This window comes from Mucor velutinosus, assembly GCF_035048745.1.
Source record: "Mucor velutinosus strain NIH1002 chromosome Unknown tig00001563, whole genome shotgun sequence".
Classification (NCBI taxonomy): Eukaryota; Fungi; Mucoromycota; class Mucoromycetes; order Mucorales; family Mucoraceae; genus Mucor; species Mucor velutinosus.
The window spans coordinates 3,977,273-4,000,779 of NW_027041904.1; the positions used below are offsets into that span (position 1 = coordinate 3,977,273).

General features: G+C 40.7%; 6 protein-coding genes across 6 annotated transcripts; 5 read left to right on the forward strand and 1 right to left on the reverse strand.

Moving 5' to 3' along the window:
• Positions 1-176: 176 nt before the first annotated feature.
• ATC70_009941 (uncharacterized protein) lies at positions 177-1,319 on the forward strand (the record flags this gene model as incomplete). The annotated part of the gene is made up of 3 exons (XM_064829165.1): positions 177-612; positions 666-1,113; positions 1,172-1,319. 3 exons carry the CDS (start codon positions 177-179, stop codon positions 1,317-1,319), a joined length of 1,032 nt encoding a protein of 343 aa, XP_064686367.1.
• A 1,903-nt stretch (positions 1,320-3,222) lies between these two features.
• On the forward strand, positions 3,223-6,513 carry ATC70_009942 (uncharacterized protein; the record flags this gene model as incomplete). Its single annotated transcript, XM_064829166.1, has 3 exons — positions 3,223-3,702; positions 3,766-4,531; positions 4,592-6,513. The coding sequence occupies 3 exons, from the start codon at positions 3,223-3,225 to the stop codon at positions 6,511-6,513; spliced, it is 3,168 nt and encodes a 1,055-aa protein (XP_064686368.1).
• A 2,307-nt stretch (positions 6,514-8,820) lies between these two features.
• On the forward strand, positions 8,821-9,252 carry ATC70_009943 (uncharacterized protein; the record flags this gene model as incomplete). Its single annotated transcript, XM_064829167.1, has 1 exon — positions 8,821-9,252. The coding sequence occupies one exon, from the start codon at positions 8,821-8,823 to the stop codon at positions 9,250-9,252; it is 432 nt and encodes a 143-aa protein (XP_064686369.1).
• An 8,179-nt stretch (positions 9,253-17,431) lies between these two features.
• ATC70_009944 (uncharacterized protein) lies at positions 17,432-19,131 on the forward strand (the record flags this gene model as incomplete). The annotated part of the gene is made up of 5 exons (XM_064829168.1): positions 17,432-17,444; positions 17,507-17,526; positions 17,596-17,641; positions 17,697-18,607; positions 18,658-19,131. 5 exons carry the CDS (start codon positions 17,432-17,434, stop codon positions 19,129-19,131), a joined length of 1,464 nt encoding a protein of 487 aa, XP_064686370.1.
• Positions 19,132-19,295: 164 nt separating this feature from the next.
• Positions 19,296-21,216, forward strand: ATC70_009945 (uncharacterized protein; the record flags this gene model as incomplete). The annotated part of the gene is made up of 2 exons (XM_064829169.1): positions 19,296-19,331; positions 19,384-21,216. The coding sequence occupies 2 exons, from the start codon at positions 19,296-19,298 to the stop codon at positions 21,214-21,216; spliced, it is 1,869 nt and encodes a 622-aa protein (XP_064686371.1).
• Positions 21,217-21,390: 174 nt separating this feature from the next.
• ATC70_009946 (uncharacterized protein) lies at positions 21,391-22,864 on the reverse strand (the record flags this gene model as incomplete). The annotated part of the gene is made up of 3 exons (XM_064829170.1): positions 21,391-21,630; positions 21,688-21,948; positions 22,001-22,864. 3 exons carry the CDS (start codon positions 22,862-22,864, stop codon positions 21,391-21,393), a joined length of 1,365 nt encoding a protein of 454 aa, XP_064686372.1.
• Positions 22,865-23,507: the final 643 nt, after the last annotated feature.

A 23,507-nucleotide genomic window follows, 5' to 3' on the forward strand; every position in this document is an offset into this window, starting at 1 on the left:
ATGTTGTTGGAAAGGATAAAAAGAAAAAGAGGTTAAAAAAGGTTCTCTGCGCGAAACTAAAATATAAGCATAATGATGATAGTGTGCACAGTCTCTGTTTCCGACGCCTAGAAGAAAAGCAAGCGGATGAGTAATCCATCCACATAACACACTTTTTTTTCCTAATTTTTACTACAATGAGACCCACACGAAAAGCTGCTGCCAAAGCTGCTGCTGCTGTTGCAAGACCATTATCACCTTCACCCATCTCTTCTGAAGAGGAATTGGAGCAAGATGAAATGCAAGATTACCCTTCTGATTTGGATGAAATGCTGGCAGGTGAGAATGAAGTATTTAGCAGCGAAGAAGACCTGGATGAGCCAGATAGAAGCAATCAATTTGATCAAGACATGGACTCTCTATCTGAACAAGAAGAGGATTTGGATGACGATGTAGACATGCAAGACGATACAATAGATCAAGACGAAGAAGAAGAAGAAGAGGACGAGGAAGACGAAGAGGAGGATCAAGACGAAGGTGAGGACGATGAAGACGAGCAGATGCCAGTACGCAAAGCGCCTCCTCAAGCAACATCACGTAGCAATAACAACAGCAACAAGCGAAAGAAGTCAGGTAAAGCATGAGGATACACGTTCAATTTGAGTCAAGCTGACACGTTGTGCTAGCTATTCCCGAGAGCGAGGAAGACGAGGAAGCCATCTTTTCAGACGACGATGGCACAGAAATCTTACGCAACAAGCCCATGACAAAACGACAGCGAGCCAAGGTCAACCAAGAGGTCCCAGAAGAGTATTTGGAGCTGCCCATGGACACAGGCAAAAAGAAGCACCTGACACAAGAAGAAGAGCAGTTGAAGCGATCAGAAGTAGCCAGAAGAAGAAAGAACCAAAGCATTCAACGAGCAGAGAAAGACAAAGCAGACACCATCAATCGATTGCTCAAGAAGCAAGCTTCCAAGAGCAAGCGTATTATTGATGATGCGGAAGATAAAGAAACACCTCATGAGAAACTGATGCGTTTGGAGGATCCTAATCGTATCAGGTATACAAACACGGTAGAGGGAAGTCGATTAAATATACCCAGTGTGTTTACAGTGGAGCAAATATTTGGCAGGTAAGGCGAGGCGTTCGTGTTCTTGTACCTGTGATGTATCTAACATGCGACTCCTTAGCAATGCAACACCAGCATCGTCGCCACCCAACCTTGCACCAAAGATATGTCAAGTGGATGGGTGCTCTAAAAACCGCAAATACACAGCCAAGAAGAGCGGAAAGTTTGTTTGCTCGCTTGAGCATTACAAGATAGTCGAGGCAAATTAAAGAAATAATGTACATATACAAATTCAAATAATGGAGGTGTTTGAGGGCTGCTGGATATGATGGTTTGCTACAGATGCACACAGTGGCACCACCAAATTACGCAGTCTGTGCCCAGTTGTCTCACTCGGCCCTTTATGCTAGCACCCCGTCTCTAGTCATACATAATTGCAGTATTGAAACATGGCACAAATGAATGCAATTTTGACTCGAAATTATGAGCATGATGTGATTTGTCATGCATGGTGAAGTTGAGCTTTCTATTTCGCATGAGGGGCGCCGTATCATTCATGGCATCAATATGACTAATGCAGAGCCTGGCAGGCGGCGCGATTTGCAAAGGCTATATTGTCTCTGACAGATCTTTTATAAAACATATACTATTCGAGTCAACCAGGAAATGCCCTGTCAAGAAACAGCAAACAAAGAAGCAGAACGATTAGTTTAATTGCACTTTATCTAAACTCAAAGGCAAATGTAGGAGTGAGGCGTACGATAAAAGATGCATATCATAGGTACACCATTTGCCAATATGAAAAAGGCGATGCCATGTTTGTAAATTGGTTTTTACTAAATCCAGATGTGTTCATTATATTAAACAACTAATTCGTCCCACTTTACCTTGTAATACTTGAATTGTTTTTTACATGTCTAGATGAATCAGTTGAGTCGACATAAACATCAAGGAACCAATGAGCTCATTGACATCATGTCTTATTATACTTGAGCAAGTTGCCTCGAATTGGCTTCATGGGACGGAGCTTACACTATGGGACTAATGCATCAGCCTTCATGAAAGCGACATCAGAGAAAATTTAGAAAGCAAAGTGCATTTGGTCCTTCTGCTTGATCATTCCTCTTGAGCATTGCTCGGGAACGGATATAATCTCAAAGACAATCTTGACAGATTAACGCATAACAATCATGGCAGTGACAACTTTGGTTGGTATGCATGCCTGTTGAGTTTGCTGCTAATGTTGCTAGTTTACATATAGGCAAGCATGGTTTTGAGGCCAAGGGATTTTAGATACCCATAGATCCTCAGTCAAAAGCACGCGGGTGGAGCTCTGTAGTAAGCCCATCCGATAGCTCCAAAGCCCCATTCTTGAAACTGCTGCCAAGAGAGTTCTGACCAAATGAACATTTAGTCATGACCCCTGCAACTGTTACGAAATCTAGCAAGTGCAAGCGATTTATACACGGAGACATGTCTACACAAGTACAGTAGCATACAACAAGCATTCGAATGTTCAACCGCCAAAGGAAAGTTTTCACACTGCCATCTTATCAACAACGCCACCTGAGCCATTTGATGGCATAAAGTATGTAAGAGTATTCATGAAAGAACACCTCAAAACACATACAGATAAGTTGGAAAGCATACTACCATGATAAAGGGCTTGTCAACGATTGCTTCACCAAACATAAGACTGAAAACCTCTGAAGAATACATTCAATGAAGCACTTGAAGCTAGTAACTGCTATCATGAAAGAAATTTGCCTCACAACACAATGATTGCAGCAATAAAATGTGAAAAATGATCTAGTTAGTCTTGCAATCATCCAAATGTGTGACAAGAGAGCAAATTCTGTAAGATTCAGTTATAAATACATTCCACGTGTAAACGAACAAATCTCTTTTGTATTGCATTGCATTGCAAATGTGCTGGGAGCATCAATTTATAGGAGAGATGCAATAGGAAAGTTGGACAAGGTCCTTCATATATTGATTATTTAACGCACATTGTACCTATGCCCTGATAGTATATAGCAAGTGCGTAGGAGAAAGAAAACACCTAATAAAAAGGTTAAACTTGTGCTACTCCAAATAAATCACTTTAGTAACCTTGCTCTTGTTTCCTTTCTCCCTTCCACTGTTGCCCTTTCTTTATTACACATTCAAACCATGTTTAAAAGCAAAAAAAAGAGACTTCAACAAAAGCAAGAAGCAGAAGCAGCCGCTGCTGCTGCTGCCATTGCCAAAACTGAAGCCGAAACTAGTAAATATAAGCTGCTAGACGACATTCATTTGACTCATGACTTTCGTTCCTCAGTCATTTTACCACAACTCAACAAGGACATCGACCCACAAAAGCTTGTACGTCAACAGGAGCACCTCGCTTCATTGAGAGACATCCCTGAAACACTTTCGCCTCCACTCTCACCGCCACCGACTTGCACGTCTCGCTCATCCAGCAACGGCGGCTTACATGAAAACGACGGGTCGAAACAATACCAAGATTTGGCTGCTTGGAGACACCAGCGAAGCCAGAATAGATACTCCAATGGCTTGTTTGGTGGAAAACAAAGAGGGAGACCCAAGCCCTCTGCCAGCAGATGGCTTCATGATATCACAGACCAAGATGTGCAAGAAGAGACCATCCATGTAACTACCTAGATTTCTCTTAATTGAAATCTGATTTAATATTAATTGCTTATATGAAACCAGGAGAATCCAGAAACCGACATTACACCTCCTCCAGTGTCTACTGCTCCTAGCAATGAGGATGATATAGTTCCAAGCATTCAATTTACTCGAGAAGCGCTGGCCTTGGACCAAGATGATGAAGATGACGAGGATGACGAGTATCTGGATGACCAAGATGAGTTACAGCACGAGGAATACGAGCCTGAATCAGACACAGAAGAGAACTTTTTCTTTCAAGATTTCTCTGGAAACAGCAAACCTAAAAAGCGCACTACCAACAATTTGAATGGGCGTCGTCGTAGATCACAAAAAGTGATGAGCAAATTTGATCTTTCCTCATTTGCAAGAGATTTACATGATCACCGTCTTTCTGTCATCCAGCCTCGGGAAAGTCGGATAATCATGACAGAAGATGATGAATTGGAGCTCGAAAAACTGCTGGAACGTCAAAGACAGCGCATGTCCATGATGACCATGAGCGGTAGCACAGACTCATTCAAGGTGATACCACCGCTGCCATCGTTGGATTTAATAAAGCCTCACACGACCACCGTGTTACCCTCTCCATCTTTACCTACACCAGTACAACAGGCTGTAACCAAGGAAAAAGAAATCACAGAAGATTTGGAGGTGCCCACCATGAACAGTGATCATGGCAGCAGCACCACAAATAGCTTCAGCAGCGTCAATGGCAGTAGTCCAGCAAATAGCAGCAGAGGTAGCTATCCATCTCACATGGAACACGATGACGAGGATAGCAACAAAATTGCCATTGAATCAGAACAAGGTACCAATGAATTGAATTGCACGTTTTTTTTTTGTGTATGATGGCTAAACTGCTTTATAGAAGATGATGAGGGTATTACTGTTACCACTGATGTGCCACAAGAATTAACAACAACGCCCAAAACTCCTATTCCAGTCAGTTTAACACCTGTGGCATCCAGCAGTAGTTCCAGCATTCGTCATCAACAAAGCCAATTCAAACTGGATCAACTGAAAAGATCCGTATCTACCACAAGCATCAAATCCAACAAGAGCAGCTCTCAGTTCAGGCCTGCACCTACGCCACTCGCTCGCATTCGTGATGAGAATGAGCCTGCTGAGTCTCGCTTGCACAAGCAACAGGCTAGAAAATCAATGAGCATGGATGATATGCAATCCAAGCTGGACATCAATGAGTCGTCAGTAACTTCGTCCGCATTGGACTGGATCAATGAAGACAGCAGACCCAGCAGTAGAATCAAGGAGTTCCTGCCCATTCAAAACCAAGCAGATGCACCGCTATTATACCAACAGGCAAAACCAAGCAAGTCCAGAGGCCTCTTTGGCAGTTTGCGTCAAGTGAGTAGAAGTAAAACACACCATCATTCTGGTAATGCTGGTGGTGTCAGCTCCTTGAAGGGCCTTGTTCGCAACTTTAGCACTAGTCATCAGACTAGGCCAAACAACCTATCTGACAGCAACTCTTGCACCACGTCAGATACCACAGGCATGTCAAGAGCCGCCATGGCAGTGATCCAGCACAATGTTGCCAAGCATGAACAAAAGAAAGCATCGCCTGTCATTCCTGATGAAAAGAAGCAAGATGAACTATCGCAACCGACGCAACAAAAGGCAAGACAAAGAGCCAAATCAGATGCCAACAACAGTTCAGGCAGTCGACTTATTGCGCAGTTGCTGTCCAGAGCGTCGTCCTCAAACAAGAGCAGACGCAATAATTCCACAAAGATTGTCAATATGGAAGAAGACTCTGCTGCTAAACAGAGAGCCCAAGTTGTTAGAAAAACCATCATCTACGTCCAACCTGATTCATTACACAACTTACTCAAGAATGGTGGTGATGGAAGCAGTATCAAAGTGCCTCCTGTACCACGCCCTACCAAACCACAAGAGCTTGATGTCGAGACAAGAAACACCATGCTGTCAGATGGCTCCCTCTCACCTGATGATGATACCATTAGATCCAAAGAGTATTTCACAGCCACCAAGGTGAGCAGACAAACCTCAGTGCGAAAAAGAGTGGTGGAAACACAAGAAGAGAACACGACAGATACCACGACATCCTCCTCCCCTTTAAAACAATCCACTGCTCATACCAATGATCACACAAGTGCTGGAGGTATGCTTTCAAGAAGCGGATCAAGAAGAAGATGGCAGCTCCAGAGCATGGATGAAGAGGACATACTCTCTTCCAGCCACCATAACGAACAAAAGACAGATAACTACATGGAAGGTGTTGAATTACGAGAAATGAGCGATGGTTCTGTTGTCTGGGGCGTAGTGAAGAAGCAAGGCAACCGTAAGAGCTTTTACGCTCCCAACAAACAAAATCAGTTGGAGTTGGTGGAAGATGGAGAAGACAATGACGACGAAGAAATTGCGCATGGAGAAGATTACTTTAGAAACAAGTTCATGAAGGAGAGCATTAGCAGCACGGCGCCATTGACTCACTTACAGCAGCAGCAGCAGCAGCAGCAGGCACTGCCACCACCTATTCCAAGACGTTCTCCCAGACGACAGATCCCGGCTGATCCTGTCCTGCATACCAACAACAATACTAAAACCGATATCTTTTACTCTGATCAAGTAACACTGCCCAGCTTACTGAGAATGATGCAAGAGCAACAAGACCAACATGAATATCCTGGTGATATAAGTGAAGAAGACGAGCAAGATGACATGCAGCAATACCTGTTCAATGAAAGAGCCATGTCCTCTGTGGATGATCAATTAGATGAAATGATGAGAATCCTGACAGCAAAATAACTCTTCTAAATACCTTATTCTTGTCTAATACCTATATACTTTTATCTTTCTTTAGCTGTCATCTTTAATACATTTACTTTAACTTAGATACTACCATATCATCATAACATAATAAATTTTAGTCCCTAGATACTTTTACAACCCTAATATGGAAACTGAGTTACCAGGCATGGCTCATATACAATTAGGGATTTTATATTAAATCACTATCAATCAACATACAAGTTTCTTCCAACATTTTAGCTGTTATTATTAATTTTTCAATGCTATCCAAAGGTCTGAGGCAGCGTAAGCTACCTGAACATAGGTTGGCTTCCACCAAAGCGAAGCGTAGGTTAGAAAACTAACTAAAGAGTTGAAATGTTCATCATAACATGATAAATTTATCGTCCCTTGACACTTTCAAAGCCTCAAAAAGTAAAGAAGTTGACCTAGCAAGTGTTTTAATAGACTGACATTATTAAATATGAAATGCAAGAAGGATAGAATGGCTAACGATAGCGCTATGTAGTCTGCCACCTACTTTCCATACGCTTCAAAAGCATCTATTACTGTATTCCCTTTATGATTTAAAAGGCATTGAGTTTGCCAGCCTGCCCCACCAGCAAAAAATTAATTTCAGCTCAGACTCTTCGTCTACTCCAGATTGGACAAACTTTAATCATCTTCGACTTGATCGATCTATTTTGCCGGATTCGACTATATAAAGCATGATGATCATCCCGTACTTCTTTAAGCGAGTCCCTGGTGGTAGGGCGAAGTGGTAGAACTCCCGTATGCCAACGGGAGGATCCCCGGTTCAAATCCTGGTGAACGCAAGTTGTTTGATTTTTTTGACGTAGTACTGATGTCCTCGTTTGGTGTTTTGTGCTCTTATCCATTATCTATATTTTGACGATTTCCGCAAGACTGTATTGGCTCTAGGTGTCGCACCTTATTAGTAGTAGATTTCTTTCCCAACTTAATTCAAAAAATATCTTATTCCCCTTCTTTGCAGACATTGGGTCCACCAACAGTCTTTTCTATCCCTCAGCATGACATTTAAAGGACTTTAAATAAAACCTGGAGCTCGACTCCCCTACAAAAAAAAAAAAAAAAGTACTTCTTTAAGCGACAGTCTTTTCCTTCCCTCAGTATGACATTTTAAGGACTTTAAATAAAGCCTGGAGCTCGACTCCCCTACAAAAAAAAGCACTTCTTTAAGCTTCCTTGGAGCGCTTTTCAAGACGCTTCCAGTGGTACCAAGTAAGATAAATGTTCTGAATAAACTTGTTGAGCAATTTATGAAAATATGAAAAGAGGTTTCTGGCCAAAATGTCGAAACTTTGCATATTAAGGCCCCAGAAAAATGGTTTCAGTGCTTGCGTTAGATCGATAGAAACATTTTGATTCAAGATATACTATCGTAAAAGTCTCAATTATCAAGTTCAAAAACGCGATCGTTTGATTTTCGATGAAAACCACGAGGGGTACCTCATGCTTTTTGGTCGGTTTTTAGCCTTGTTTTTTGGCCCCCAAAAAGTTGAGCAAAAATGTCAGCAGGTAACTCCCGGGCGAGAGCAATTGTTTGGTGCTATTCTGATGGTCTAAAACGGCCTTGAACGCGAGAAAACACAGTTCAAAAGCACCTAGATTATGCTGTATCAGGGACACTAAGGACTAAAAAGGGAAAATACCAGTATGCTACTTGCCTGTATATGAAGTAACTACGTGGATATGGATGTAGAGCATCACATAAGAATCAAATCCATAGATAATATAAAGGGTTTTCATATGTAAGTGGCAGACCAAAATGAAAGCAGCAGTATTTTGATAAGATACGCAAAGGCAAACGATAGCGCGAGCTGCTGCTGCGCAGATTTGTTCTCACCGAAGAGAAGTGAAGGTAGAGAGCCATTCAAAGCATGAACACACTCGTATAGTATAGTAATTTTTTAGCATTGGTGATTATGCTTCAGAATTGCTTTATTAAACCGGTATAGGGCTTTTATTGGCTCAACAGATTGTTTTAACGTTAACACTATACCATACTATAAGGTGCAAAGGCAAAGAATAGACGAACTCGCTGCTCTATACCTGCAGAACTGTTGTGTCTTTTTGAGCGCGTCGTTTGTACATCCCATGTATAAGAGTCAAATACTCTATTTATACATTAGCATTCTATTATTAAATAAACCTCAGTTTAACACCTACTTCTTTCCTCTATGTTACATTGATTGAGAAGCTCAAAATATAACATATCTGTGCTTATTATTTAAAGTCATTATCAATCAAACAATTGATGGAGAACACCACAATCCGTGGGTTATGGCCAGCTTGCGACAAGAGGCTTTTGCTCAAGAAGCACCTCAACATCAACTTTCTTCTCAGGAACAAATCCAGCAGTTTCAAAGCTTTATGAATGAAGCCGCAATGGAACGAGAGGCGACGCAACAAGCCTTCTCAGCCTTTCAACGTGAATCACAGCAAAAGTTTGAAATGATGACACAACAATTTAAGAAAGGTCGTGCTCAATACGCTCATCTAGATCATGAGTTGAAACAAGCTCTTATCAACCTTCCTAAACTGGCTTATCCGGACAGCGACTTACTTTACCACTTACATTGTGATGCTTCTAATGTGGCTCTCGGTTCTGTGCTGATCCAGAATGGCCGCCCAGTTGGGTTTGCAAGCTGTACCCTCTCTCCTGCTGAAAAGAATTACAGCACGACTGAAAGAGAATGCTTGAATGTCGCTTGACCGCTACGCTATTTTCACTGCTACGTACATGGTGCTACTCTGATCATTTACACCGATGACGCTGCAATGAAAGCTTTACTAGTCTCCAGAGATCCCAAGGGGAGGATCGCGCGATGAATCATTGAAATATGGACGTATGAACTTGATATACAACACCAAAAGGGAAAGGACAACCAAGATGCTGACGCCCTCAGCCGGATTGAAGTTTAGCATCCCATTACCCAAATCAACCATCAGGCTGCAACGACCATAGATGAACTCAAGAAAGCCCAACAAAACGACCCAGAGATCGCACGCATTTTAATTGTACATAAGATCACATACCCTTACATGATTAAAGAAGGTATCGTCTGCTATATCAAGTATGATCCACCGGCCATTGTTATTCCAAAATTATGGCAACAGTAATTCTTATAAAAAAGACACCAACATCCGACAAATGGACATTTGGGAAGAGAGAAAGCGCTGGCTAGAGCGAAAGAAAATGATTACTGATTCACAATCACTCAGGATGTGAAAACGTTTATACAAAGGTGTAGGAGTTGCCAGATGTACAAGTCTCTGACTCACAAAATACAACATTTGAAAAGCATCAAGGTCGGTGAACCCGGTGAAAAATGGGCTACTGACATTGCCTTTCTTTCCGTCACGAACCGTGGAAACAGCTACCTACTAGTCTGCATGCTCTATTTGACCAAGTGGATGGTTACCGGGGCTCTCGCCTTCAAACTATTTAAACCCGATTACACTCTAATTTGTTAATGTTGATTCTTGCATCGCAAGATTTGTAGGCATCATGAATCTCTGTTCGCTTGATTCTGATACAAAATTTTGTTGTTGTTTGATCGCTCAATCGTGCTGACACCGACTGAACCTGCCTCTTATATCATATCAACCATTTTTCCTTAATTATTATAATTGTCCAACGTTGTTGTCACTACGGCCCAACTGATGTTCTCACAGAACATGAATGTGCTCTTTTGGGAACATCGATGTTCTCATGAGCACATTGATGTTCTCATTTGAGAAGGTGTAGTTTTCCACATGAATAAAATGGTTTGAATAGCTAAACTATAATATTGTAGGCAATAGAAAGACTTTTATTATCTGTAAGATTCATAAAATTACTAAACGTATTATAAATTGCACGAGAAAATGGCAATTTAAAGTTACCTAATAACTACTTATTAAAGTAAAAGAATATATTTCGATAAGATATTCGGGTAGTTTAGTGGGAAGAACGTCAGACCCACAACCTGTCGGTTGTGTGTTCGGCCCCGGTAGGAGCATTCTTTTTTTTCAAATTTCTGAAAATCGATGTGCTCATATAAGAATATGAATGTGCTCACATGGGAACATTTCGGATGTTCTCATAAGAACATCGGCCGACTTATAATAGATCTTTAGGAACGCCGATGTTCCCATATGAGAGCATTTTTCACCTTTCGGGAACATCGATGTGCTCATTTGGGAACATCAAATAGATTCTCATATGAGCACATCGATGTTTTCATGAGAACATCAGTTGGGCCGTAGTGTGTGAATAGACTTTAAGTTTAGTTTTATGGTTAATAAACATAATACCTCTGCTGTGAACGACCATCAAGAGGGGTCTGCTGAGATAAGTATTTTGGTCAATCTGAGCAAATCGTTAGATTCAAATTTGCATAGTATCACTGACGCTCAAGTTTTAAAATCACTGTATTCGAGCATCTCAAAGAGATCTGATTGCCAGAAGAATTAGAATATATAAAAGTGTCAATAACTTGGAGGTTGAGCCCCGTACAATGCAGAACATCAGGGACATTAGACAGAACTGTAATTTACTTACTTCTTTGGCAGCACAGCATACTACGCCTTATTTTTAGGTCGAATCTTGTTCAAAGCTAGCCATTTTCAAGCACGAATAACTCATGCTACAAAGCGTTCTGGACTTTTGGAATAACGCCAAACGTCTCTTCTTGGCTACGTTTTACTTACTGATGCTTTATCTCAACTTTTTTTGAGTCTTTGCAAATTCATGAAAATTGTCGTTTTTACATGAGTACTAGCAAGGGAAAATTCTTGAAAATCGCACGATCGCATTTTTCACCCGAAAAATGAAGACTTTTCCTATGATACATATCAAACCAAATTGATTATAAAGATGTAATATAACACTGAAAACTACTTTTTTGAGAGTTTCATATGCTAAATTTTGACGTTTCTGCAGAAAACCTATTTTCAAATATTTCAAGATTTCTCTTTATTTTTAGTCTGAAAGCTGGATGTAACCAGCATCATTCGATGCGCCTTCATTGACTCTTTATAGATGCACTAGAAAGTAAGGTATAGCAACGACAATTTTCATAGTCAAATTTAGCAAAAACGTTTAAAGAATGTGAGATCAAGTCAAATTTAAACACGAAAATACCCACTGCACAATTTCAAATTAAAGTGCAGCAGTTAGGGCTGCCATGGCAGAAGACTGAGACTAAACCTACTGGACGTGACGTCGGTTAGGGCGCCCTCTCATTTTTCCATACCCCCTTTTTTTTACTCTTTTTGCAAAACGCGTTTAGTATCAAACCATATTGGTTTTGGAACACTTTTGATTAAAAATAACACTCTATCATCTGATAGCACGGTCTTGCACTGTCAAACGTACTTGATACTGCTTTTTTGAGGTGGAATATAGTAGGTATCATTCGATAACGAGTACAGAAAGATGTAGAACAAGCACTAATTGAATATGTTTATTAGGTTTCGATAGTTTTTTGCCTGTTCGACGTGGGCGCTGCTGCCATTACTTCTTTGCTATCTCTGCTGTCTGATTCTTTGGTTTACCCTGTCTAGTAATTGCTTCTTTGGTCTCTATCTCTGGCGGTTGCTTCTTTAATCTTTGTCTGGTCTCTGGTGTCGCTCGTTCTTCGGTTTTTCTACGCTGTTGTTGCTGCTGCTAGTATTGCTACTGGTGTTGCTACTGGTGTTGCTTCTGGTGTTGCTTCTGGTGTTGCTTCTGGTCTTACTGATGGTGTTGCTGCTGCTGGTGTTACTGCTGCTGCTGCTAATATGGTCTTCCCTGGCCTACTGTGTTTGGTGCATGCTCACTGTCTGGTCTACTTTTGGTGATTGCGTATCCTCTGGTCTATCTGTGGCTGTGGTATGTGGTAAGTATCTTCTTTCTTCTGGTCGCAATGATATAAAACTTCTTTGGACGCTTATATTATTGCTTCCTTTCTCGTGGTAATGGATTCATGATGTTTGCCTTGTTGCGCTTTTTTCTTCTTTTTCTTTTGTTGGTAGTGTTTCCTCTGTAGCTTTACATGAAACAATATTAGTCATTGTGTTGTATCGCAAACTTATAATACCACTGTTGCTTTTGCAGTTGTGCGTATTTGTGTCATGTTGCTTTACATCCGACTATTACTATTACCATGCACCGCGTTGCTCATGCATGCATTTTTCTTGCAACAGCAACGAGCTTTTTTAAACATCTTTGATGTTGTGTTTGTTATTCTTTTCTTTGACTCGCTTCGTGTGAGTGTCTCTTTTTTGCCGACATACTACTATATTCTTATAATATTATGTTCTTTTCTTCTTTCTTTTTCTTTTATTATGTTTCGTTTGAAGCATACCTTTTTTACGTTGTGTGGATGTGCCTATCCCTGAAGCTCAACAAGACTTTATCCGAGGCTAGGAGGTAGATAGGCCGCCTCCACTTGGTTATCACTACTTACTTTAGTGATGATTGAGGGTCTCAATGCCTGAATTTAAAGCTAGGTGGTGTAAGTAAGGCATGCTCTAGCACCTGAGGGAAATTTGATGATAGTAACAGCTATATTGCTATATAGCGGAGCTTAAAATTTTGCTTCACATCAAAACAGGGGGAAACCCTCGCAAAAAAATTTTTAGATTAGCGGAGTTTTCAAGCGATTTGATTGGCTGAGGGGTTGAAAGAGAAAAGGTCTACAACTAGTTGATTTTCTGTTGATCTGCTATTTAGCATTATTTTGTCTTTTGTAATAATAAAAACGTAATCAAATGGAAACAATTTAAATCCTTCTTTGTTCAAGAATATTATAAGGTGTGATCATTGAATTTACCATCCGTTAAATAATTTTCTGTGAGTGATGTTCTTTTAAATATACTGTATTTTGTAGCAAAAATCATATAATAGGTATTACAATAGCGCGGTACATTCGGTAGTACATGTGGAATTTGAGGCTTGATAGACTAAAATTCACGGAAAAAAAGAATAAAAAAACAGTAATGTCAACTTGATAAAGGTATGTTTTATTATCAAACTGACAGGTGTAAAGTAAACTGAAGTCTCTCTACTGGCCAGGTAGGTGATCCTTCTTATATACTATAACAATGAATAAAAGTTCTATTAATTAGATTAACAAATAAGTCAACTCAGATCAACTAATGTCTAATCATGCTAAAAGACAACTCCAGCAAGCTAATAATCATGATTTAGCTTTGCCTGGATGAATAATTAGACTCTCGTCCAAAGTGCCCTGATCTATCCTTTCTATAAGGATAATTAATATCGATCTAGTAGCATGTATCCGATAGGTACAGTCTTCTTAGTCTATATTAATAGTACATATCTGGGTGTATATCGCTAAGCATACATCTTTAGCATGTATCTGGATATATGGCATGTCTATAGCATGTCTCATATATAGTACAAGTTTGTAGTACATAAAGTATCTGTAGCTAGTATCACGGATATAAGCATGTGTCTTATTACGTGGATCATAAAATGCACATCTGAAGCAACAAGCTCATATTGCATTAATCTTGGTGCTTATCCAGATATGGCAAACATCCATAGTCAATGTCGGAATACAAGTATAAGTCTATAGCGCCATCCATGTTCCTGGTGCTATTTATAGCCTATATCTTATATAGTATGAATCTTATAATACTAGCGTATCTGAAGTCCATATCTTCTTATAGTATAAATCGATATCGTACATCTAATCCAGTGTACATACAGTTTATATCTAAATCTGGTAACTGGATGAACTGTCGGAATGCAGATCATAGTGAATGTATTCCCCAGATATAATATACGAGACAGGTTCAGTCGGTGTCAGCACGATTGAGCGATCAAACAACGAATTCTTGTATCAGAATCGAACGAACAGAGATTCATGATACCTACAAATCCTGCGATGCAAGAATCGACATCAGCAAACTGTAGTGAACCCGGGTTTAATGGATTCACGGTGCTACACGGCCGAAATGTCAGCTTCAGCCAAATTATCCAAAATTAATCGCTCAAGCACTATTTTTTTTGGCTATAGTAGTGGCGTATATATGTTATCTGTTGTGCGCCGACATTAAGTAACACACTCTCTGTATTTATTTTATAGACTTGAGCACCGTATGGACTCTTCAGTGCTGTTATTGAAGAAAGGCGTGTTTTTGTTGCCATGGTAAACTCCAAATTTGAGAGTTAAGCCCCGGTTTTTTGAAGGAAAGCATCGCAGTAGGCACTTAAACGAGATCTCATCTTGTAGAGCCAACACAAGGTGCAAGATTTAGTTAGTAATAGAAAAGAAGCCTGGTTAAATTGGCAGTTGTTGTACTAATAATAATGTCCAAACACTGTTTTCTTTGTTTATATTTATTCTATTATGGATTACTTTTACAATTTGCTCGGTCGCTTTTTTATTATTTGACAACCAATTGAGCGATTGAAGATCTGTTCATATGATGTTTAGCAACCCCTCAATGTAGGCATAAAATATCTCTGATATGAAGTCTCTAGCATCAACATGGGGCGTGAAAAAGCAATCTCCCCTTTCTGATGGCATGCGCTACACAGCTTAAACCTTTTGTCAAAGCACAATAAAGCATATCAACAAGCGGTTTTAAATATAACGTTTTCCAACATGGCATCAAGTGCAGAGCTACATGTGTGAATCAAGACAGATATTATGTCAAATGCATTATTATTTGTCGCCGCCGCACACTCATCGTAGTTACTTGCACGGCCATCAACAAGATGTCACCCCGCCATTCACATGCTATCCATGCTAGATTGGCTCGTATATTTGAAGAGTGCAATCATTGGACTTGGATAAGCCATCCACCTCCATCGCAACCATCACTCCTGCTGCCACCACCGCCATTGTCGCTGACGCTGGCGTTGGTGCTCTCTTCTGACCCTTTCCTTTTGAAGCCAATATCCTTTTTGTTGAAGTAAAGTGTACTAAATTCTTTACCAATATTTCTCGTTAGATTTCATAAATAATCTAAGCTTTCTTGCTTCAACTAGTCTCGTTCTACCAACCAGGAGTCTTCCTGTTATACTGAAACACGTATATCCACGAAGACAAAAGATACCAGTAAGTCAGTGTTAGATAATGGCTAAATTTTACACACACCTGAGTAGCAAGAGGTAATGCGTGTATGCCGTCTACCCATATCCAAGATCTTTCTATTCATACAGACATGGAGCACCGCAAGAGCATCAGATCCGCAGCTACATGTTATTCAAGGACAACTTCTGATAATAATGAAAGCTCAAAAATAAAATGCTAGAAGGATAGGGTTGTAAACGAACATTCGCTCCCTCGCTTCACATTCTATTGCTGCGAGAGCAATTGATTGATCAAGCTATTGGTGCTGCTATTCAGAGCTTGTTCGAAGAAGGACTACGTGTTTTGAATTACTGAATGGAAGAGAAAGGTAAATGCTCAGCAGCAATGAGAATCTTCATTTCAAGGAGCTCATTGTGTCTGATAAGGAGTAAATGTAATTGTAGCTATATACTATACGATTGCATCATTTAGCTAGGCGTATTTTGCCAGTTGGTTCTTGTTGTTAATGTTCAATGTAGGATTACTGTTCTTTGTGGATGGAGGTAACCTGTTGTACAACGCTTGATAGATTTCAAGTCTTTGTCGTGGCAAGCAGCAAAGCAATGCTGCTGCAATATGATTTTTGGCGTATGAAATAATCTAGATGGCCATAATGAAGTGATGGCTTGGTAAACTGGATTTAGGCTATGTTATTTTAAAATTTTTTACTTCAACGCTTCAAACAACAACTTAATGGAGCCAATTATGCCTTCACTGCGTAAAACTAAATGCTCAGTGATATGAAATAGTCGTTGAGGATGTGTTTTATTTGATGTAAAGTCGATGCTTTAATGATTCAACCCTCGGCACAGCAGGATAGTCTTTAGAATGACATGCAATGAGGGATTCTCAAAATTAAGGTACTCCTTTGGGTTGGTTCAGTTTGATCTGGTCAGCCACTGTGAGGCATGCAAATTGGATCTGACCCTGCAACATGTTTAAAGTAAATCAGATGATGCACTTTTCAAAAAGATGTCAAATTTCACACCTAATGGAGCCTAGTGTTTTTATTCTCATAGCGATTCGCTTGGGCCTCTCTTTGTTTTCGAGATCCCTTTCTTTATTGTAGCATCTAGAATAAGAATCCCAAGGCCCCGAGCTTTTTCTTAGGATCCAAGAATGAATGGTAAAAAAAAGCTTCCATCTGTTCTATTTCTAAAGCACGGTTGCTTCTCAAATGCACAACATGCAGTATAATGAATATGCAGATGGCTTCTCGCATCCCAGACAACTATACAAAAGTATTTGACATTTTATATATATACAACACAGCCTAAATTTCCCACAATGTATGTATAGATGTAACACTCAGACAGTCAGAAAAAATAGGTTTTCACATGAGTTCCATGGAAATGGTATGATCGAACATTTTAGCGTATTACGAGTCTTCCCGAAATACTTAATTTATTGTACTGAGAGCTCTCTTGTGCAACCTACTTACCCCGCAATATATAAATCAATTCATGTAGCTGTTGTGGCAATCTGTGATAGTGAAGGCTGATCTCTGTCTGATGCGAGCCAGGTGTATAGGGAATAATCCCCCTCCCATAAAGAGATGAGTAGATCTATGTTAGCTTCACTCCAGCAAGCAAATGCCAAACTAAAGGAGGTTCTTCCCAGCGAACCCTCATCCACTAAGAATAGCTTCCCCCACCAGTTAAACAAGAGAACATGTTTTGTTGATGAACAACATGAGTTTTTATTTCAAGTCAGCTCATTTTTTTCAGGTTTCTCATTTCTTGTAATCATTACAAGCTGCTCGTCCTTTCTTTCTCTTCTTTTTCTCTTCTCATTTCTTTTAATTTATCTTTTCAACAAAAATGTCCAACTCTAGTAAGTGCCATCGCGGTAATAAGCCTTGATCTCGTCGCTGAATGTGCTGTTTTGAATGATAGATCTTCGTATTGCATGTGTGGTAAGTGCGCTAGTCAGAGGATACAGGTGTGAGAGATAGCAACTATATCTAATGATACATGCTCATTAGATGGTAGGCCTGCCTGCTAGAGGAAAGACCTATATTTCCCAGAAAGGTGAGTCTGGTGATGTGAATGCGAAATGGCACGTATTGATGGGCTTGAGTACTAGTTTGCAGATACCTTACTTGGCTCGGTATCAATACCAAGGTGTTCAACGTTGGCAATTATCGTCGCAAACTGTACGGCGCCAAGCAAGAGCACTCATTCTTTGATCCTGAAAATCCCATTGGTATTCAGCAGAGAAAGGAATCCGCTAAAGCAGCATTGGAAGACATGATCCGTTGGTTCAACGAGGATCAAGGCATTGTCGCTCTTTACGATGCCACCAACAGCACACAGCAAAGAAGACAGTGGCTGCATGAGGCACTCACTCAGGAGCATATCCAGGTGTTTTTCATCGAAAGCATTTGTCAAGATGAATCCATCATTTTGGATAACATCAGAGAAGTGAAACTCACTTCACCAGATTATGCCAACACCGATCCAGAGCTAGCAGTCAGTGATTTCAAGGCCAGAATTGATCATTACAAAGATCAGTACGAGACCATCACCGAGAATGACTATACATACATTAAGTTAATTAATGTCGGCAGCCAGGTTATCATCAACATGATCCGTGGGTACTTGGAGTCTCGTATTGTGTACTATTTGATGAACCTTCATACGGCACCACGAAAGATTTACATGAGCAGACACGGCGAGTCCATGTTCAACCTCGAGGGAAAGATTGGCGGTGATTCTGCTCTGTCACCACGAGGCATGCTGTACGCAAACAAGCTGCCTGAACTGATCAAGCAAAACTTGGGCGATAAGGATCTGATTGTTTGGACATCTACCATGAAGCGAACTATCCAGACAAGCTCACTGTTGGACTATCCCAAAATGCACAGAAAGGCATTAGATGAACTGGATGCTGGTATGTGCGATGGCATGACCTACGAGGAGATTGAAGAGAAATATCCTGAAGATTATGCAAACCGTGACGAGGACAAGTTCAACTACAGATACAGAGGTGGCGAGGTAGGTTGAGTCACCCAGAAAGATGCCATGGTAACTGACAGACGGTGTAGTCATATAGAGACGTGGTGTTGAGACTGGAACCAGTGATCATGGATCTTGAGCGTCAAGGCAACATCCTTATCATTGGACATCAGGCAGTGCTGAGATGTATTTATGCGTACTTTTTGAACTACAGACAGGAAGATCTGCCTTACATCAAGATTCCATTACACACCGTCATTGAATTAACACCAAAGGCCTATGGATGTGATGAAAAGAGATACAAGGTTGACATTGAAGCTGTGGATACACATCGTCCCAAACCCAAGGCAGGAGCAGCACCAGCTCTGAAAAAGAAGCCTTCTAAACTGGATGTCAACGGCAATGCAACTACAAATGGCACACCGTCTTTGGGAGCGAGTGGTGAGATTGTGCATGACATTGGAAGTCCCATCTTGCCTATCAGCCCGCAACTTTGGCCCTCCACAAGCGCAAATACAGCATCTCAACATACCAAAACCCCTTCGCAATTGCATTTAGAATAACTTCCTAGTGTGAGAACCTTCAAGCACACACACACACACACGCACACACCATTTCCATCATTTCCGGCTCTATTCTTTTTCCCCTGTTTGTACCAGATGAGCATACATCAACAATAAATTATTTCTCCTTTCTTTTTCTTTTTCTTTATCTTTCTCTGTTGTCAATGTCCAACAGAAAGCGCTCAAGAGTAAGCTTAGCAGTAAGTCGAGTTATGTGTATGGATCAAGGACGACTTATAACATTTGACATAGTGTGTCCAATGTAAAAGAAGTAAAGTTAAATGCGATTTTACTCATCCTCAGTGCAGTCGATGTGCTGCTTCTGACTCGCCTTGTGTCTATACTGATGTGCCGCCTCGAGTCGATAATCAAGCCTTTGATCAGCTCGGAAATCATGTGGCGGAATTGCACAAAAGAATGAAGGTGATGCAGTCTGAGCTCAACAGAATGCTATCCTTTTCAAACCTTGGTCACATCAACCACAGCAGCGTAGTAGCAACGACTTGGACACTAAGACTGACACCATCTGGCATACGCATCAACACCAACATCACCAACATCCATGATTTGTACCGAGTACTGCTGCAAGGCATCGCTCAACTTGAAATCAACAGCAGGACATGGATAAATGTACCTAGCTTTGTGAGCAGAAGCCACAGCAATGCGGATGCGCTGTCTGTTGTATCGAGAGATCCATGTCTCATCAAACAAGAAGTACCTATTGAGAACCTGCAGCCGCTTATACACTCTTGTTATCAGCCTTGTTTTCTTCCTTATCAAATTGTCGATCAGCATGAGTTCTTACAAACGTATCATGACCCTCAAAGACCACAAGAGTTATTGCTTGTCCACTCGATCCACGCTTGGGTAGCAAAGCATACCAGCATCTACCATCGCACTCTTTCCAACAGTATTAGCGTAGACACAGCGGGCGAAGGCTACTTTTTAGAGGCAAGGCAATTACTAAGGAAGTGCTTCACGATAAGCAACGCCACTACCATTCATGCACTTCTCAACCTCTACATGTATCAACTGAGTTGTGAACGCACTACGCTGGCGTATCTGTATATTGGGCTAGCTATCCGTATGGCCGAGGATTTGGGGCTTCATAAGAGAGACCATACATCTCTAAACCTGAAACAAAAAGAGATAAACAAACGGCTGTGGTGGTCTGTGTATTGGCTGGACCTTTGTGCTGCCTTGGAGTCCAATCGTCCTACGATGGTAGATGATGGGGATTGCGATATGGAGTATCCCACTCGACTTGCAGATGAAGACGATGAAACAGGATACCGTATTGCTTTCAGTGTGGCGTCTATCCAGTTGATGAAGATAAGAAAAGTCATTGCCAAGCATTTGCCGTCAGAAGGAAAATCAGGGTCTTGTCTGTTGGACGCTGTAGCACATCTTGAGGCTCGCTTGACACAGTGGTTAGAGGAATTACCTAGTTACTTTTCATTTTCAGCGACACACAAGAGGGGCACCACTTTCTGTGATGAGGCTTGTTTGGTACTGAACATCCAATATCACACTACTTGGATCATGCTTCACAAACTCTTCTTGAAAGAACAAGACATTGCAGATTCACCTGTCGCGTTATTGTCGCTGGATGTTTGTATTCGGTCAGCTAATCTAATCACGCAGCTGTTACAGATATATGCCAAACAGCCACATTGGTGTCATTTCTATTATTGTTTGGACGGCGTTGCTGAAAGTGTGTATATTCATCAACAGAGTGTATCCTGTAACACGATAGACATGACGGCCAAACAAACGGCTCTTGACCATCTAGCGACCACAATGCAAATCCTGTATGCGTCACCGTTGAATTATATCCAAAGGGTGAAGGATATCATACATCAGGTCAGACACCTTCTTATAGAGCAGCGAGGCCAGGAGCTGCCCTTATTGCCGCAAGCTCATCCACCACCAGACATTTGCCAAACATTGACAGCAGCAGCGGCAGCAACAACCGATAGGATTCTCTTGAGACATCCAAATGTCAATATCATGGACTTTATACAACCAACTTTCAGTAATGAAGAGTTGAATCAAATGTTATCAATTTATAATGATGAAAAGTGATAAAAAAAAAGTTTCATAATGACAATCCAAGTAAAGAAAGTGTGGGGGGAATGCTATGGTGTATGTGTGTGTGTGTGTGTGTGTGTGTATGTATAGAACGTTTAAATGTGTATATGTATATAAATGATTGGCATGGCATGGCAATGTGTTGGTATTGTGGTTGGAATGGCAAAACTATAATAGGAGAGATACATGTCGTAAAACATCCATATCTTCATATACAATCTGTTGATTTCCTTGATCATGCTGAAACGATACTATGGCAGATCGACCGCCATTTTGTATATTCAGTTGTAAATGAGCATCTTTTGTCAAAGACGAACAAATCATGAAAAACGGCAATTCAATCTTTTGGCTGGTAGTAGATGGTGGTTGTGATTGATTTCTACTTACAAGGTTGCGAATGTGTACATGCTATGATATCAAAAGTGAATAAGGTGAGAGCTGCATAGCGCACAAGAATCAGCTTACTTTTTCCAGTTTACTGTTGATGGTACCACGGAGCACTTGAAGGGACTCCAGCAACTGATGTTGGCGAAGTTCCTCTGCCTTGATTTGGCTCAACAGATCTGCATTGTCCTGCCCATCTTTTTCTGTAGGCTGTTTATAACATTCAGGAATACCAAGCCATTTGATTACTTTTTTGTCTTTGGTAATAATGTTCATTGCCATCAACACATTGAGAGCGTCATACACACGACGGCGAATATTCTTTTGGTCATACGTCTGTTTCTATACAGAATGCATTAGCATTGGATTGGATCAACACATCAAAAAGACTTACTGGCTGGCCATCTACAAGCGCATTTTGTTGCTGGATATCGAATGCCAGTTCATCTGCCACCTCATTGTAGGTTGTAACGCCTTTTTTAGCAACTTTGTCACACACTTGTTTGCTGAAATGGCGTAAACCTTTGGTTGCACGTGTAGATTCATTGGCGAATGTGTTGTAGGAGGAAGCAGTAGGAGACTTGGAAGATTGACAGGCCTGTTTGATGCAATCTGCGTTCTCTGATGTGCGCTGCTTCTTGTGTGGGTTGCTACTACTACTCATGGTGTCATCGATGGTCGCAGCAGTAGATGGTCTTCCTCTTTTTAACGAGTAATTGTCAAAGAAATGAGATTGATAATTGCATTTGCTTTCTTCTTCGTCCAACTGCTTTAATTCAGGATCAGAATTCAGCAGTGAAGCAATTGAACCCTTTCTGCGGACAGAAGAGTTCAATACATCGTCTTCATCAGAGGATGAAGATGGAGATGACGAATAGCAGCAGCTAGTACCCGACGAGGGTGGCGGTGAGGGGCTCGATAAAGGCGTATTCATAAAGTTCTGGATGGGTGGCAGATAGCATTCATCTTGTTGTTGCTGGTATAATAATGGCCTCAATTCATCTTGCTGTCTACTGTTACGATGGTAGCTTGTGGAACCCATGTCGGAAACCCACCCGCCGGCGCTGCGGTTGTTGGAGCAGTGCTGCTTGAATGGTAAAGGTGGTGGTATGATGGGACAGGCAGGAGGGACTCGGCCCAACATAAAAGCTGGCATCTTGATGATAGACTGACGATTTGAAATGGGCGGTGATGGTAAGGACGATATCATCACTGCATTATTATTGTTGTTATTGTTGTTGGATACTGATGAAGTCATATCTTGTTATATATATATATATATATATATATACTAAGAAGCATTTAGATGAGAAAAGATTTTTTTTCTTGCATTTTAGTCATATACTCTACATTTAATGAAAGAGATGGAAAAGGCTGGAAACGATGGTCTTATAGTTCTTTGGTTTGTATTGTAGGAAGGAAAGTAAAGGGTTCAAAACTGGACTCGTTGAGAGTGAAAAGTGAGTGTAAGAGAGATTTGGAAGTAGTTTTGTAGACAAAAGCAGAAGGATTGTTGGATGAAAAGAGAGTGAGAGAAAAGAGAGAAAGGGAGAAAAGAGAGTGAGAGGATGTTATGATCATAATATTAAGGTTGTTGCATGCAATCAGTGAGTAAACAGTAAACAATACAAGGTGTTCATCATCCATTATGGGAGAAGAGAGGTGCACTGCAAAGTAGCACACTGTGATTCCGGGAGCAAGGCCTTACTAAATTCATCAATCAACAATGATACTTGTTATTGAATTAATTTGATGAAACATGATCTTGTTCTTTTTTCGTCTTGGCTGTCTATAGAGATTACACACACACACACATATATATATATATATATACAGAGAGTAGGATAAACCTGATTGCAAGTTGTAGCTTCTTCCTTGTATGAATCTACATACCCGGAAAG